General features: G+C 38.8%; 1 protein-coding gene across 9 annotated transcripts in view; it reads left to right on the top strand.

Annotated features, from left to right (window-relative positions):
- LOC134351958 (receptor-type tyrosine-protein phosphatase mu-like) overlaps nt 1–18,950 on the top strand; it is a 1,067,206-nt gene that overhangs the window by 624,423 nt on the left and 423,833 nt on the right. For all 9 annotated transcript variants that reach the window (XM_063058925.1, XM_063058929.1, XM_063058945.1 and 6 more), the window contains exon 8: nt 3,707–4,015. In XM_063058925.1, coding sequence (XP_062914995.1) covers nt 3,707–4,015 — 309 coding nt within the window. The remainder of the gene's footprint in view (nt 1–3,706; nt 4,016–18,950) is intronic.

An 18,950-nucleotide genomic window follows, 5' to 3' on the forward strand; every position in this document is an offset into this window, starting at 1 on the left:
AAATCCTGGCTCATGCCCTATGCTTGCCCACGATAAGGTCTCACTCTTCCATTACCTCCACCCACATAAATCCTCCTCACACCTCCACAGCATTTTCTTGGCTTCTGTTCACAATTTCAACCCCTCCCAATTGTTGACCTCTAATCCTGACCATGGGCCTAATCACAGCCTGTTTTATTGCAATTGAAGATTTATTTGATGGGATGTTAACTGAAATGACACCTGAGTCACCACAAGTGCACTGCTCTTGCTCTTTCGAATGTGCATTCTAGAGTTTCTGGGCCATTGTCCCAAATGAGAAGATGATTAGAACAATCAAGAGCAATTCTGGAGTGATGGACAAAGGTTGAAGGAGTCAGGGATTGGGAATTAACTGAACAATTTAGTGCTTCTGCTGTGAAGCATTTATTGGAAATTCATGGTGTTTAGTGTCTGTGCAATGTTTTTCCATTTATTATTGAGCACTAAATGCTCTAATTTACCTTAGAGTTAAGCAGTGCCAAATATAACAGAAAACAGTTTGTGATCTTGACACTGTGGATGCCAGAGTGTTCATCAGTTCCACCCAAATAATTTATGTTGATGACAATATTTGTACAGCAATTAAAATGGATTCTGAAAGAATATTACAAAAACATGTAAGGATCTAATTTCTCAAATTATAATTTCTCAGTAGTATAATTATTTAGATGATTGCCAGAGTTTTATACTTTAATGATTTTCTTATGTAATTCAGATGACTTTCCTTATATAACTGTCCTTTATTGTGACAACTTCTCTAATTTAAAAATGATTTTCCTCTGTTGTGTTTTGGGATTTTTTTCTTTCAAGTGGTTTGTTTTGAGGAGAAGATTTGCAAATAAGTTCTATTTAGCCCAAGTATTGAATAAGGCTTAGAAAACAGTCCACAAAATACTGCTTGTGCCAGTATTTGTATGCAATATGAAAACACACAAAGCCCCTGCTTACTACAGTAATCCACAGCCGCTCTGCTTGTTTTAGGGCTACATTTAAATGCATTCTTTTCACAAAGCGAAGATACCCTCGCAAGGCCAAGATTTGTTCTTCATTGCATAAGTGACCGTATATAATATTAAGCCCTACAAAGTCTAGTCCCTTGAAAAAGCTACTCTGTTCAGCTGACTACAAACACTTCTTTTTCTGTTTAATGTCAACCAGTGTTATTTGGTTCACAGTCTCAAAGTAATTATCTACAAGCCAGCAAAATGAGCACAATCTAAAACACTTCATTGATTGACTTGGGGCTATGTTTCTTCAAATGAATATACAGAAGGATTTTATTTCCCTACAGGTATATTTTGTCAAGCAGGTCAATGAAAATGTAAAATACAAGTTTGTACTAAAGCTTGGTACATGCTTGAGTAGTACTGAGCATCGATCAAGACCGTTTAGTTGATGAATTCCCCTCGCAAATATGCTTTCTCATGCATGACCCATGTAAGTGATTACTGTCTGTCACTGTCACGGATAATTTTGATACCATATAGCTAAAATAAAACAAGTTAAGATATCTGAATTCATTTATACATGTACATTCTTTCCTCCAAGTAATGCGGTTATGTAAAAAAAATGTGTTGACTGGAACAACTTTTTCAGTGTCTGAAGATCAGTTTTTCAAAACGTGCATCAGTGCAATATATAAAGGCATTCAAAGTTGATGTCCATATCTAAACCGCCAATAAACAAACAGTAAATCTTCTCAATCTTGAGAAAATGAAATTCTGTCATACATTATCAGTATCAAAATTCATGTTCTCAGCTCAAGAATCATGGTAGTTTGGGACATGTTGTTAATCAGGATGCTGGCTTTTGACATAAATATAATTGAGTATTAGATGGTACTCACTAGGAATCAAACTTACTCAAAGCCTGGTAACTTCATCCTCATCCACCTTCCTGCATCTAACGCACAAAGCGGTTCCTGAGTCTCACCTAGCTACTTGTCATCATTAGTCAGGGATCTTCCCAATGACAGCAACACTGTGTGAGATGCTGGTTTTGTTTTAACTGCGTAGAGACTGTTACTGACCTGGAAGATGTGTCATCTGGCGTGGGGGAGGAGGTAAGCAGACAGGTTGAATGATGATTGGTTGATTGGACATTCTGTTGCATTGCTGGCTTAGCATTACAATTCACTTTGTGGGCACCCTGATTGCTAGTCTAATGAGCTCCCAGTAAAGAACAACATTGTATGTCATTAGTAATGAAGTGGAATGGAGGAAATGTGATGGGAGGCAATCACCAGGACAAATTGTCTTGTGGATTCACAATAAAATATACACAATTTGGATTTGAGTTTGTTTGTTGCGATAACTGTTATTGATGTACCTAGAACATTTTTAAAATAAGTTTTACCCATTTTACATGCTTACCCCTTTCTTCTGTAATTCTGAGGAAGTGCTTGTTTCCAGAGACGACTACCTTAGTTCCCAACAGTCTCCTGTTTTTCCCTGAAGATGAAGTCTTCATTCTGAAGGTTTGCCTGATCTAGTGCATTTGTAATTCTGTGCCTCACACTACATCAGAAGGGTTACAGTTTATATTGGGAGTCAGAAGATAGTCGTGGAAGCATACAGCACTGAAACAGTCCTTTAGGTGCAACTGGTCCATGCCGAGCGAGCTGCCGACTTAGCCAGTCCTATCCGCCTACGTTTGGCCCACATTTGCCTCAACCGCTCCTATCCACATACATTTCCTTTTCATGTGTGCTGTTAATTTACCGGCCTCAGCCACTTCCCCTGTTCACTCAAGAGATTCTGCTGCTGCTCTAAACCTTGAGCAAAACACACACACACACACACACACACACACACACACACACACACACACAAAGTGCTGGAGGAACTCAACAAATCATGTAGCATCTATGGAGGAGAATAAACAGTTGATGAAGGCTTGAGACCCTTCACTGGGACTGGGGAAAAAAAGGAACAGAAGCTAGAATAAGAAGGTTGATGATCCATTTCCCTCCACAGATGCTGCCTGACCTGTTGCTTATTGCTCCAGGTTCCAGCATCTACAGACTCTATCAATTAGGAACCATGTTTACTATTCCCACCACTAGGTCAAAGCTACTGATGCTGAACTGCTCACGCTGCTACTCGCTCGAGATTGGATAGTTGTCACAAAACAGCCACCTGACACTTCCAGGTAAGGTGGCTGAACTGAAAAGAGAAAAACCAATAGCAGTCCTAAGTTATTTGTAACCAGGTTTGCACAAACAAAACATGGCAATTAACATTTAATTTCTCCCAGACATGAAAAGAATCAAGGGATCTGGGATTGGAGCAGGAAAGTGGAGTTCAAGTAACAGGTCAGCCATGTATTAGTCTAATGGCAGAGCAAGCACAAAGGGTCAAATAGCTGACCGATGTTTCTACTTCTTATGTTCTTCACTGCCTTCAACATAAACACAGCATAAATGAGTGCAAAATGAATTCTGATGATGTATTGAGCAACATCAGTCTGAATATTTAAAGGCTGCCAGATATGGCTTTGATCTTATTGGAGAATATAGTATATATTCACTTACAAATCAAATGAATGAGCTTACTTGTTGTTTGCCGTTGGACATAGTCATAAAGATAATCCATATTAAAGGCTTATGATTTCTTAGCACAGAAAAATTCTTTTTCAATACTGCAGTTTCTGGACTAAAGGTAGATGTTTTCTTTCCTTTCAAAAGATCCCATGCACGGACCTAGGAATGTGGAAGTTATGGAAATCAAGTCAAGACAAATCACAATCCGCTGGGAGCCAGTGGGCTACAATGTGACCCGGTGCCACAGCTTTAACCTCACGGTTCATTACCGGTACGTGGTGGGAGATCAAGAACACGTGGGCGAGGAAGTCTGTCAGGACACTGGGCACTCTTCGCCACAGTACACCCTGCGCGGTCTGTCACCATACACGAACGTCAGTGTGAAACTGGTCCTGATGAACTCAGAGGGGAGAAAAGAAAGCCAGGAACTTGTGATCCAGACAGATGAAGATGGTAAGCAATGAACGGTTGAAGCTTGAAGCTTAATTGTGATCGATGACAATGTTCAAAGTACCCTGTATATGCAGGATTCAATTTTGACCTTACTTACCCTGTGTGTGTCCTGCCTTGTTTGATATTAGCCTTGCCTCTGGGTAGGTGGCAAAAACAAATGCCTTTAAAACCTTCTCCGAGTATCCAGATCGAACATAGAACACTACAGTAGAGGAAGAGGCCCTTTGGCCCATGGTGTCTTTGCCCAACATGACAACAAATTAAATTAATTCCCTCTTCCTGCACATGATCCATGTCCCTACATTACCTACATGCTCATGTGTCTCCCTGAAAACCTGTAAGCGTCATGATTGTGCCTCTTTTCTTCACTATTCATGGCAGGTTGCTGCAGGTACCTGCTACTCTGTGTGTGTAAAAAAAATCTTGCTCTGCACATTCCATTTAAACTTTTCCCTTGTAACCTTTAACGCTATAACCTCTAGAAAATGACAGGGAGCGAGATTCTGACTGCACACCTAATAGAGTGAATTGTGAATACTACTGAGGAATATCATTCTACAAATAATTTCATACTACTATGTAAAATACCTGGGGCACCCTAAACACAATTGTTATTTTAACACTGCCCTCCATGGGGAAGTGACTTTTTCCCAATAGGTGAATTAGAAACAGGCAGGGACATAGGAGATTTGTTTTACTAGCTTTGCTTCGTGTTCCCTGTGGAAGGTAGAAATCTTTTCTGGTCCCGTTACCAGTGTGTGGTTGGAGATCACGAAGATATTAAGATACACAACGAAAGGTGCAGTATCCTCGGCTCCCTCACTGTCTCCCCTTCTACTAGAAACTCCAGAGCCTCAATGCCATTCGGAGCACGAGTTTGCTAGGTTTGGGATAATTAAATGAAACCAGTGCAACACCATAAAAGCATAAGATACAGGAGCAGGATTAGGCTATTCAGCGCTTCAGGTCTGCTCCGCTATTTCATCATGGCGATGGATTTTCACTCTCAGCCCCATTCTCCTGCCCCACCCCTGTAACATTTCACACCCTGACTAATCAACAACTTATCGACATCCATTTTAAATACATTCAGTGACCTGGCCTCTCCAGCTACCACTGGCAATGAGATCCACAGATTTACTGACATTTGGTTTAAGAAATTCCTCCTCATCTCCATTCTAAATGGACGTCCCTCTATTCTGAGGTTGTGCTCTCTAGTCCTAGATTCTCCCACTGTAGGAAATATCCTCTCCACATCCACTCTACATCGACTGTATCTAGGCCTTACAACATTCAATAAGTTTCAATGAGATCCCACCCCCCGCCCCACAACTCTTCTAATCTTTAGCAAGTACAGGCCCAGAGCCATCAAACACTCCTCATATGATAACCATTTCCTGGAATTATTCTCGTGATCCTCCTCTGAACCATCTCCAATGTCAGCACGTCCTTTCTTAGAAAAGGGGCCCAAAACTGCTCACAATATGCCCAATGAGATCTCATCAGTGCCTTATTAAACCTGAGCATTACACCCTAGTTTTCACATTCCAGTCCTCTCAAAATAAATGCTAACATTGCATTTGCCTTCCTCATCTCTGACTTAACCTGCAAATTAACCTTTAGGGAAACCTGCACATGTACCTCGGATCTTTGAATTTTCTGTCTGCTTGGAAAATAGGCTATGCTTTTGATCCTTCTCTTAAAGTGCATGACCATACACTTCCCAACTCTCTATTCCATCTGCCACTTCTTTGCCCTTTCTCCTAATCTGTCTAAGTCCTTCTGCAGCCTCCTTGCTCCCTCAACGTTACCCGCCCGCACACCTATCTTTGTATTATCCGCAAACTTGGTCACAAAGCATCAGTTCCACTATTGAAATCATTGGCATATAATGTAAAAAGAAGCGGTCTGAACACCAACCTCTGGGGAGCACCCCAAGTCACCAGCAGCCAATCAGAAAAGGCTCCCTTTATTCCACTCTTTGCCTCCTGCCAATCAGCCAATTTTCTATCCATGCTAGCATATTTCCTGTAATACCATGGGCTCTTATCTTGCTAAGCAGCCTCATGTGTGGCACTTTGTCAAACGTCTTCTGAAAATCCAAGTACACAGTATCCACTAATTCTCCTTTGTCTATCCTGCTTATTATTTTGTCAAATAATTCCAACAGGGAGTCGATTGTTAAGGATGAGGTCTTAGGGTACTTGGAGGCACATGATAAAATATGCCATAGTCATCCTTAACAATCAACTCCAACATCTTCCCAACCACTGAGGCTAGGATAACTGGCCTATAATTTCCTTTCTTCTGTCTCTCTCCCTTCTTGTGACATTTGTCATTTTCCAGTCCTCTGGAACCATGCTAGAATCTAGTGATTCTTGAAAGGTCATTACTAATGCCTACCTTGTTCAGAACTCTGAGGAGTAGTCAATCTGGTTCAGGTCTAGCTTCAGACCTTTCAGGTTCCCAAGCACATTCTCCCTAGAACTAGTGATTGCACTCACTTCTGCCCTCTGACACGCTTGAACATCTGGCATACAAATGTGTCTTCCACAGTGAAAACTAACACTAAGTATTTACTTATTTCATCTGTTGTTTCCTCGTCCCTCATTGCGACCTCTCCGGCATCATTTTCCAGTGGACTGATGTATACTCTCATCTCTCTTTTACCCTTTGTAGACCTGAAAACACTTTTGGTATCTTCTTTGGTAGTACTGGCTTGCTTACCTTCATATTTCATCTCTTCCCTCCTTATGCCTTCCCACTAATCTTTGCTCTGTTATATATCCTCTCTTTTGCTTTTATTTTGTTCTTATTCCCAAAAAAGACTCAATGACAGTTAAAATCTGTTCTGAGGTTTCAGGTGAAAGAAGCTTGAGCTTAAATGCTATTTTGAACTTTTTAAAAGATTTTTGTTGAATATGGACACTGAAACAGACAAGATAATTAGAAGTCTTGATTCAGTGCTTCCCAATGTGTAATTCTGTGCATTGTGTGTCAGATCCAATAATTGCTGGACAAAACATGTTTCATTATGGGGAAAAAATGTTCAGTGGTAGAAATGCCTCCACTGCACAGCTCACAGATACTGAAGAGGTGCAAAGAAGTATTCGTGAGATGAGAACTACAAATTCTAGATGGAAATGTCAACAAGTTGTTCTGGTCTAGCCATATGAACATCATAGTCAAGAAAGTACACCAGTACCTCTACTTCCTCAGAAGGCTGTGTATTGTGTTGAAACTCCAGAAACTAATCAAAAGAAAAGCCAAGGAGCCGAACCAATACTCTAATTAGTTGTTATTCTTTAGTGAAACACTCACATATGACATGGTGGCGTAATGACATATGCCACTCATGTATTTATTAATGAATTATGTAAATGACAAAGAATGCTTAATCAAATAATGTTTACAATATTACTCAAATATTACTGAAATATTAAATTATACTCCTCCATGCTTAGCTATAAAATCCAACTCAATATAGAATCAAAGCCTCACTGTTAATTTGTGTGAAATTTCTCTGCAGCAATAAAGGAACATATATTGGTTGACAGTGACATAAGCTGTGGTGGAGGAGTTTTACAGTGAAAAAGCCACTGCACAGGGGCAGTTCCACTCTCTTGACCTCAAGAAGCTTGGTGCAATGGTATGAAAAATCATCACGACTGGAGAGTTCCTTGGCTGCAATGGATAGCCATGACACCTTCTGTGCCTTTCTCATGCCCATCGCTCTCCTTGAAGCATTGCACCACTGTCTTCTTGGCCATTGAATCTTGTAGTTGATCTCATCCGCTCAGTCCGCCAGAACTGGCTTCACGTGCTGGGGCAGGCATATTCCTATCCCACCAAGGTTTCCCTCACCTAGATTAGCCTGCCTATCGAGGCAGCGTACTGGGGGGTCGCCACTGTCATATGCAAACAGTTATTTGGAGCCACAGGTGAGAGCTGGGTGGCAGGTGGGGTCCAAAGGTGGATGAGCTGCCCCTGGGCAGAGGACGACAAGCCCACCACCAGAGGTGCTACCCCTGCCCGGACACCCCTCTCTGCAGCAGTCAGGTAATGTGATGTAAAGGCTATGGAGAGTTCACTTCCGTCATTCATAACATGTGACATGAGTGCACCTATACCGTAAGGTGAGGCATCACAGGCAATCTTCACTGGACGATGTGCATTACAACGTATGAGTACAGTATCTGACTTCAACATTTCCTTTGCCTTTTGGAAAGCCATCTCACACTGTTTTTTCCATTGCCACATCCTCCCGATCTCTCGTAGTGAGTCCAGGGGTTGGAGCACAAAAGCCAGCTTTGGCGGGAACCTGTTATAGTAATTGACAAATCTGAAAAGGGACTGTAACTGTGACATGTCTTTAGCCTTGGGGCATCCACCACTGCTTGAATTTTCTCAGGACACTTGTGTAATCCTTGTGACTACAGGAAGTGAAGCTTGGTTTCAAGAATTCACACTTCTCTTGTGCTCTGAGCCAATAATCTTCCAATCTTTTTTAACACTCTCTTGAGATTTTGGAGATGTTCCTTGTAATTCTAACTGGTAACACTGAGTACCTGCGCAGCTTTGCAGCACCTACTCCGTATCCTTCCATCAGAACTGAAGTACAGATGCTACTCCAAAAATAAGCCCGCAATAGTGATAAAGCCCTTTGTAAGTGTGAAGAGTGAGAAACACCTTGAACTCTTCCATCTCCATCTGTAGATAGGCCTTGGCTAAGTCCACTTTGCTGAAGTGTTTTCCTCCAGAAAGGTTTGCAAAGGTATTGATCTACTTTCTGTACTGGTTTGATGGTGATCTTTAAATGTTGGTTACTAGGAAAACTGGTGTTGCCAATGGGCTCCACTCAACCTTTAAAAGAATTTGTGGAATCTAGCTCACTGACTACTTTATCGCGGAAGGTAGAAGGAACCAGATGGGCTTTGTAATATGTGAAAAGAAAAAGATTGGTTAAGACAAATGTAGGTCCCTTACAGTCAGAAACAGGTGAATTGATCATGGGGAACAAGGACATGGCAGACCAATTGAATAACTACTTTGGTTCTGTCTTCACTAAGGAGGATATAAATAATCTTCCGGAAATAGTAGGGGACCGAGTGTCTAGTGAGATGGAGGAACTGAGGGAAATACATGTTAGTAGGGAAGTGGTGTTAGGTAAATTGAAGGGATTAAAGGCAGATAAATCCCAGGGCCAGCTGGTCTGCATCCCAGAGTGCTTAAGGAAGTAGCCCAAGAAATAGTGGATGCATTAGTGATAATTTTTCAAAACTCTTTAGATTCTGGACTAGTTCCTGAGGATTGGAGGGTGGCTAATGTAACCCTGCTTTTTAAAAAAGGAGGGAGAGAGAAACCGGGCAGTTATAGACCAGTTAGCCTGACATCGGTGCTGGGGAAAATGCTAGTCAGTTATCAAAGATGTGATAACAGCACATTTGGAAAGTGGTGAAATCATCGGACAAAGTCAGCATGGAGTTGTGAAAGGAAAATCATGTCTGACGAGTCTCATAGAATTTTTTGAGGATGTAACTAGTAGAGCGGGTAGGGGAGAACCAGTGGATGTGATATATTTGGATTTTCAAAAGGCTTTTGACAAGGTCCCACACAGGAGATTAGTGTGCAAACTTAAAGCACATGGTATTGGGGGTAAGGTATTGATGTGGATAGAGAATTGATTGGCAGACAGGAAGCAAAGAGTGGGAATAAACGTGACCTTTTCAGAATGGCAGGCAGTGACTAGTGGGGTACCGCAAGGCTCAGTGCTGGGACCCCAGTTGTTTACAATATATATTAATGACTTAGACGAGGGAATTAAATGCAGCATCTCCAAGTTTGCGGATGACACGAAGCTGGGCGGCAGTGTTAGCTGTGAGGAGGATGCTAAGAGGATGCAGGGTGACTTGGGTAGGTTAGGTGAGTGGACAAATTCATGGCAGATGCAATTTAATGTGAATAAATGTGAGGTTATCCACTTTGGTGGCAAGAATAGGAAAACAGATTATTATCTGAACGGTGGCCGATTAGGAAAAGGGGAGGTGCAACGAGACCTGGGTGTCATTGTACACCCGTCATTGAAAGTGGGCATGCAGGTACAGCAGGCGGTGAAAAAGGCGAATGGTATGCTGGCATTCATAGCAAGAGGATTTGAGTACAGGAGCAAGGAAGTTCTACTGCAGTTGTAGAAGGCCTTGGTGAGACCACACCTGGAGTATTGTGCGCAGTTTTGGTCCCCTAATCTGAAGAAAGACATTCTTGCCATAGAGGGAGTACAAAGAAGGTTCACCAAGTTGATTCCTGGGATGGCAGGACTTTCATATGATGAAAGACTGGATCGACTAGGCTTATACTTGCTGGAATTTAGAAGATTGAGGGGGCATCTTATTGAAACGTATAAAATTCTAAAGGGATTGGACAGGCTAGATGCAGGAAGATTGTTCCCGATATTGGAGAAGTCCAGAATGAAGGGTCACAGTTTAAGGATAAAGGGGAAGCCTTTTAGGATGGAGATGAGGAAAAACTTCTTCACACAGAGAGTGGTGAATCTGTGGAATTCTCTGCCACAGGAAACAGTTGAGGCCAGTTCATTGGCTATATTTAAGAGGGAGTTAGATATGGCCCTTGTGGCTAAAGGGATTAGTGGGTATGGAGAGAAGGCAGGTATAGGGTTCTGAGTTGGATGATCAGCCATGATCATACTGAATGGTGGTGCAGGCTCGAAGGGCCGAATGGCCTACTCCTGCACCTATTTTCTACATTTCTATGTAACACTTGGCTGTTACATTTTCATTTACCACTTTCTTAGCCTTGATTTGTTTGAGTTTTCCAATGCCATTCTTGACCAATGTTGTGACATCATCCAGTACCTTTCTCTAATCCGCATTCAGTTGACTCTGTTGTAGGGGATGTGGCATTGCCAATGGTGTAGGGATCTCCAATGAAGTTATGTCTGTCTCAACCAATCGCATCCCACAATACAGGCCCTCCCATTCTTAACCACATACATGCCTAATGTGGCTTTTTGGTTATTGTATTTCACTGTTATGAATGTCATTCCCACAGGAGTTACCTTTTCACAAGTATAAGTTTCTAGTTGGAAATCTGCAGGCTTTAGTTCAGTTTCTTTGAAATGCCTTTCAAACTCATTTTGTGGAATGACTGAAACAAGGAAGCCAGTTTTCAATTCAATGTAATTCATTTGCCATTCACTTCTGGTGTAAGCCATATTGCTTGTTTCTTGTTAGTTTTCACATTGTAAATCCTAAGGCTACACTGTCCTGTGTTATTCTCATCATTATCAGATTTTTTATCAACATCATGCAGATTAGTGCTCTTTTTGAAACTGCAGCCTGACTTCTTAATCTTTTTTCTCTTCCCAGTGCAGTCTATGTATTTTTGTCTGCCCCACATGTCTTTGTATGTGGCTTACTTTGTTGCATAGTTTGCAAGTTTTGCATTTTAAACCTGCATTGGTCTGGTGTATGTGAGCTCCTGTCATAATATTAACACAACTTGTTTGACCAGGCTGGTTTCTGTTTGGATGTTGCAATTTTGTTCATGCTTGCTTACATTCCTAGCTGCAACTCAATTATATCTCTCTCTGCCGTTTCCATTGATACAACTATTTGAATTGCTCTTTTAAACGTAGCTTGTGCTTCAGTTCGGAGCTGTTTCTGAATGCTTTCTTGTAAGATTTCACAAACAAAATCATCTCTCAGTGCACCATTAATGAACTGGAAATTCTCAGACAATCTCGTCAATTCAGCCACATTTGCTAAAATGGACTCCCCTTCCTTTTGAATCCATTTATGAACCCAAAGCATTCTGCAATGAACAATAGTTTTGGTTGTAAATGTTTCTGCACTACATTCTCGATATCATCAAAGTTCATTTCGGTTGGTTTAGTTGGAGCAGTTAAACTCCTAAGCAAACTGTATGCTTTTCCAACAACTGCATGCAGGAACACTGGCACTCTCTTTTCATCAGTTATTTCATTTGCATCAAAATACTGCTCAATTATACATCTTTTCTTTTCTTTTTAAATCTTTTTATTGAGTAAGTATACAAAAAAGGTAAGCCATATAAACATTAATACAATGTTAAAGTATAATAAAATTCCAAAAGATAACAATACCAAAAAGAAAATACTACAAACAATGTAATTTAAGCATAAGAAACCAAGATAACATAATAGTATACTAGATTTTATATATATCAATGGAAAAAAAGAAAAAAAAAACCCCAAAAAAAAACCCACCGTGCAACTAACTAAAAGCAAAGCAAAGCAATGGGCTAACTTGAAACCAAACAGAGTTAAACTTAAAATCACGTCCTCAATCCCGACCTCCATTAAAACAGTGAAGAGAAAACAAGAAGGGTAAATATTACATTAAATGAAAATATCGAATAAAAGGTCCCCAAATCTGTTCAAATTTAAATGAAGAATCATAAAGGTTACTTCTAATTTTCTCCAGATTCAAACATAAAATCGTCTGAGAAAACCAAAAAAAGGTAGTTGGAGCATTAAGCTCTTTCCAATGTTGTAAAATACATCTTTTCGCCATTAAAGTAAGAAATGCAATCATTCTACGGGCTGAAGGGGAAAGATTACTAGAAATTTTAGGTAGTCCAAAGATAGCAGTAATAGGGTGAGGAGAGATATCTATATTTAATACCTTAGAAATAATATTGAAAATATCTCTCCAAAAAGTTTCCAAAGTAGGGCAAGACCAAAACATATGAGTTAAAGAGGCTATCTGCCCCGAACATCTATCACAGAAAGGATTAATATGCGAGTAAAAACGCGCTAACTTATCTTTGGACATATGTGCTCTATGAACCACTTTAAATTGAATTAGGGAATGTTTAGCACAAATAGAGGAAGTATTAACTAATTGTAAAATCTGCCCCCAATCATCCACAGAAATGGTAAGCCCCAATTCCTGTTCCCAATCTACCCTAATCTTATCAAATGGAGCTTTCCTAAGTTTCATAATAATATTATAAATCATAGCCGATGCACCTTTCTGACATGGATTAAGGTTAATTATCGAATCTAAAATATATATAGGAGGAAGCATTGGAAAGGAAGTAAGTATAGTACTTAGGAAATTTCTAACTTGTAAATATCTAAAAAAATGTATTCTTGATAAGTTATATTTGTTAGATAATTGTTCAAAAGACATAAGGGAACCATCTAAAAATAAATCCAAAAACCGTAAAATACCCTTAGTCTTCCAAATTTGAAAAGCGCGATCCGTAAAAGAGGGAGGAAAAAATATGTTACCTAAAATAGGAATCGCTAACCCGAATTGATTAAGATCAAAAAATTTTCTGAATTGAAACCAAATGCGCAAAGCATATTTAACTATCGGGTTAGAGACCTGCTTAAGACGTTTCGAATCAAAAGGAAGAGAGGAACCTAAAATAGAACCAAGTGTATAACCCTGAACAGATTGTAATTCCAATGCTACCCATTTAGGAATAAATAGTATGTCCCGATCAAGTAACCAAAATTTCATATGTCGAATATTAATAGCCCAATAATAAAATCTAAAGTTAGGTAATGCTAAACCTCCATCTCTCTTAGCTTTCTGTAAATGTATTTTACCCAGTCTCGGATTCTTGTTCTGCCAAATAAATGAAGAAATTTTAGAGTCAACTTTATCAAAAAAAGATTTAGGAACGAAAATTGGTAATGCCTGAAACACATATAAAAATTTTGGCAAAAAAAACATCTTAACTGCATTAATACGACCAATCAAAGTTAAATATAAGGGAAACCATTTAGATGAAAGTTGAGTAATATGGTCTATTAATGGTAAAAAGTTAGTCTTAAATAAATCTTTATGTTTACAAGTAATTTTAATCCCAAGATATGAAAAGTAATTATTAATCAATTTAAATGGAAATTTATAATATAAGGGAAGATGTTTATTAATCGGAAAAAGTTCACTCTTACTAAGATTTAATTTATAACCTGAGAAAAGACCAAATTGTGCTAATAACTCTAAAACAGCAGGAATGGATCTCTCAGGATTAGAAATATATAAAAGTAAATCATCAGCATAGAGTGATAATTTATGGGACTTTAATCCCCGAGTTATCCCAGTAATATTTAAAGATTCTCGAATAGCAATTGCAAGAGGTTCTAATGCAATATCAAATAATAGGGGACTAAGAGGACAACCTTGTCGAGTACCACGAAAGAGAGGAAAAAAAGGTGAGTTTAAGGAGTTAGTACGAACCGAGGCTACAGGGGAGTAATATAACAGTTTAATCCAGGATATAAATTTCAAGCTAAAATTAAACATTTCAAGCACCTTAAATAAATAAGGCCATTCTACTCTATCAAAAGCTTTCTCGGCATCTAAAGAAATAACACACTCAGGAACATTTTGTGAGGGAGTATAAACGATATTTAACAATGTACGAATATTATAAAAAGAGTAACGACCTTTAATAAAACCCGTTTGGTCTTCCGAAATAATAGAAGGAAGTACTTTTTCTAGTCTATTTGCTAATAACTTAGAAAAAACTTTAGAATCAACATTTAATAAAGATATTGGTCTATAAGATGCACATTGAGCAGGGTCTTTATCCTTCTTTAGTATTAAAGAAATTGATGCTCTATTAAAAGATTCCGGAAGTTTACCAAGTTTCAAAGAAGCCTCAAAAACCTTATAGAGCCAAGGAATCAATAAAGAAGCAAAACATTTATAAAATTCAACGGTAAACCCATCAGGGCCAGGAGCTTTCCCCAGATTCATAGAAAAAATAACATTCTTAATCTCATCCATTGTAATGGAAGTATCTAATAAAGAAGACATATCCTGTGAAATCAGAGGGAAGTCTAACTTATCTAAAAAATCATTCATATATTTAGAATCTCGAGGAGACTCTGATTGGTATAAAGAAGAATAAAAATCACAAAAGGTTTGATTAATCCCCACATGATCCAATATCAATCGATCATTTTGGTTATAAATCTGATTGATTTGAGATTTAACATAATTAGATTTCAATTGATTAGCCAGCAGCTTGCCAATTTTATCACTGTGAACATAAAAATCACTTCTTGTTTTCTTTAATTGGTTTACAATCGAGGACGAGAGTAGTAAACTGTGTTCCATTTGAAGTTCAGTTCTTTGTTTGTATAGCTCCTCAGAAGGAGCCATAACATATTTCTTATCAATTTCTTTAATCTTGTCCACAATTACCAACTCCTCCTGCTTCTGTTTCTTCCTCAAAGCAACGGAATACGAAATAATCTGACCCCGAATATAGGCTTTAAAAGTGTCCCAAAGAGTGTTAACCGAAATATCTTCTGTATGGTTAATTGTAAAAAAAAGCTCAATCTGTTCATTCATAAAATTAACAAAGTCCGAGTCCTGAAGCAACAGCGAATTAAAACGCCATTGTCTATTGTTTGGTATATTGGCCATAATTTTAATAGAAAGCTTAAGTGGAGCATGATCCGAAATGGTTATAGAATCATAATCACATTTAATCACTGAAGAAATGAGACGAGAATCAATGAAAAAATAATCAATTCTTGAATAGGAATGATGAACATGTGAAAAGAAGGAAAAATCTTTTTCCTGAGGATGCAGAAAACGCCAAATGTCCGTCGACCCAGAATCAGAAAGGAAAAAATTAATCAAATTTGCAGATTTATTAGGTAAAGTCCGTAAAGGAGCCGAACGGTCCAAAGCTGGAGATAAACAGGTATTAAGATCTCCGCCCCAAATCAATGAAAACTCGTTCAAATTCGGAAACTGATCAAACAATGATTTATAAAATTCCGGACAATCCATATTAGGAGCATAAACATTAACCAAAACTACTTTTTTATTAAATAATAAACCACTAACCAATAAAAATCTACCATTCGGATCAGAGATAATATCCTGTTGTATAAAAGTAACTGAGGAGTCTATAAAAATAGAGACGCCTCGAATCTTAGCATTGGAGTTCGAATGAAATTGTTGTCCCTTCCAAAATTTGAAAAAACGTAGTCTGTCCCCCCTCCGTACATGGGTCTCTTGTAAAAATAAAATTTGTGCTTTAAGTCTCCGGAACACTTTAAAAACTTTTTTCCTTTTAATAGGATGATTAAGACCATTAGTATTCCAGGAGACAAAATTAATAATAGACTCCATAAATCCTAAAGTCAACCCATAACAAGGAGGATTGACAATAGGCGCGACCCACAGACCCGGAGAGGAAACAGAACATACAAAAGATACCGGGGAAAAGGACGTAACCAATACTTCAATAATGTATATAGCCCAAAGAGAAACAAACTAAAACGTGAAGCCCCTCCCACCGCCCCCCACCCCAGGACCCCAAGGCGAAATCTAAAGCAGACCCGCCAGAAAGAAGCAAGCGCTAAAACTACCCCCATGACTTCCGGTATACGCTCCCTAAAAAAAAGGTATAAATATGAAAAGGATCAGCTAATTGTAAAACAGTAAAAAAAATAAGTAAAAAAAAGTTAGCTCAATTAAAATACACACAGAACAGAACAAAAGCCGGAAAGTATATATTAAAAAAAACCACAATAAACCTCAAACTCATGAATAGACACAGCAACAAGGGAGACTTCCGGTAGCGCTCATGGAGTGAAGTCGCGTTCTTGACTCGCTCCATTACCTCTGAGTTTTTTCTCTCTATGGTCAGCTATACTTTAATTAACTATTAAGGCATCAATTTTTACAATACTTTGAATTAAACTGAATTCTCTGACAATTGGATGATACTGAGATCGGCTATGTCTAAGAACGGGAAAGACGGCAAGGATGGTAAACCTCCGGTTAAACCGAAAGCTACGGATCTCCCTCCGACTGAATCACCGGTGACTTTGGAAGCTATATCGGAGTTAATTCAGAGGGAAATTTCAACCTCTGTTAGGGAGATGATTCGTACAGAAATTATGGGCTTTGTTAAAGACCTGATTCATATGGAAATCTCAACTAAGTTCCAGAAAATTGCCGATTTAATTGATAAGATGCAAACATGTATTGCGGAACATCAGTCGGCTATATCTGGTCTTCAAAAATCCGCGCAACAAAGTGAGCTTAAGATGGGGAAAGTCGAAGAAACAATTAATGTAATGAAGAAGAAACTTGACTTTTTGACTTTTAAAAACTCTGACTTGGAATCTAGAATGCGACGGCAGAATTTACGAATGATTGGCGTCAGGGAAGCCGTGGAAGCTAACAACCCTATGAAATATTTCTCCCAACTTTTAAAAGATGCATTCCCTACTGTATTTCCTGACCAACCACCGCTACTGGATCGTGTTCACAGAATCCCATCATACTCGTCTAGGTCAGATAGACCTAGGCATGTTATCTTACGTTTTCATTACTTTCAAGATAAGGAGAGACTGTTTCGATTCGCTCGATCTAAAGGTTTCATTGATTTTTCGGATCTTAAGTTCCGATTCGTGGAAGATTTCAGTAAACCAATCTGGGACCAACGGGTCCGTTACAGATCCGTGATGTCGGAATTCTATAAGATGGATTTAAGACCAGCGCTGCTGTACCCTGCACGTCTAAGGATTCGCATGTTAGATGGAGCTCTTCGTTTTTTTGATTCTCCATCGGATGCCCAGAGTTATCTGGATCAACTTTCATCTTCAACATCTTAATTGCCTTTTTTTAATTTTCTCCGTTGATCGGAGGCTGTGAATTGGTTGGTTTTAACTTTTCTGTGCCCTATTTGGGCAGAAAAGTTTACTTTCGATTTCTTAATATGGCTGCTAAACTTTCTTTTTAACTGCGTCATTTCTTTCTTTTCCCAGGGGATTCTGGGTGGTTACTTCCCTTTTGTCATCTTACGTATTTCCTGTGCGGCCTTAAATTTTGTAGTTTTTTTTAAATTTTATTCTGTTTTGCTTTTTATAATCATTTTATGTTAATAATCCTATTTTTTTTGTTGCTCAATTATACATCATCTAGTTTTCTGTTGCGAAATCAAACGCTTTAGTCTTTCTGATGTTGCCAGACATTCCTGTTTATTTACTATTATCACCATCACACAGTACTCACTATTATTTGCACCATCACACTGTACTCACTATTATTATCACCACACAGTACTCGCTATTATTAGCACCATCACACTGTACTCACTATTATTATCACCACCACACAGTACTCACTATTATTAGCACCATCACACAGTACTCAGTATTATTATCACCACCACACAGTACTCACTATTATTAGCACCATCACACAGTACTCAGTATTATTATCACCACCACACAGTCCTCACTATTATTAGCACCATCACACTGTACTCACTATTATTATCACCACCACACAGTACTCACTATTTGTAGACCTCTGGCTGTACTCGCTGCTTGTTAATTTTGTCCATTTCTTGCTTTTTTAAAAACCTTGAACATCTCTCTCCACTTCTGAAGAAAAATGTGCTTTTTTTAAAAAAAAACTTAAGTACAGGTTTCCCCCACCATCCGAAGGTAGAGCGTTCCTATGAAACGATTCGTAAGCCAGAATTTCATAAAGCGAAGAAGCAATTACCATTTATTTATATGGGAAAAATTTGTGAGCGTTTGCAGACCCAAAAATAACCTACCAAATCATGCCAAATAACACATAAAACCTAAAATAACAGTAACATATAGTAAAAGCAGGAATGATATGATAAATACACAGCCTATATAAAGTAGAAATACTTTTCCACGATAATTGCCTGCACTGTTCTCTGTAGCGAAAATCTCACGCAAGTGCTCTCAGCAAAAACATGGCGCAAGCGCTCTCCAGTAGCCTTTAAGCTATGAGGCTGCCAAATCATACCAAATAACACGTAAAAATACACAGCCTATATAAAGTAGAAATAATGTATGTACAGTGTAGTATCACTTACGGGAACTGCGAAAGCACTGAGCACACTGATG

Source organism: Mobula hypostoma, chromosome 1 (genome assembly GCF_963921235.1).
Source record: "Mobula hypostoma chromosome 1, sMobHyp1.1, whole genome shotgun sequence".
In the NCBI taxonomy this organism is placed as follows: Eukaryota; Metazoa; Chordata; class Chondrichthyes; order Myliobatiformes; family Myliobatidae; genus Mobula; species Mobula hypostoma.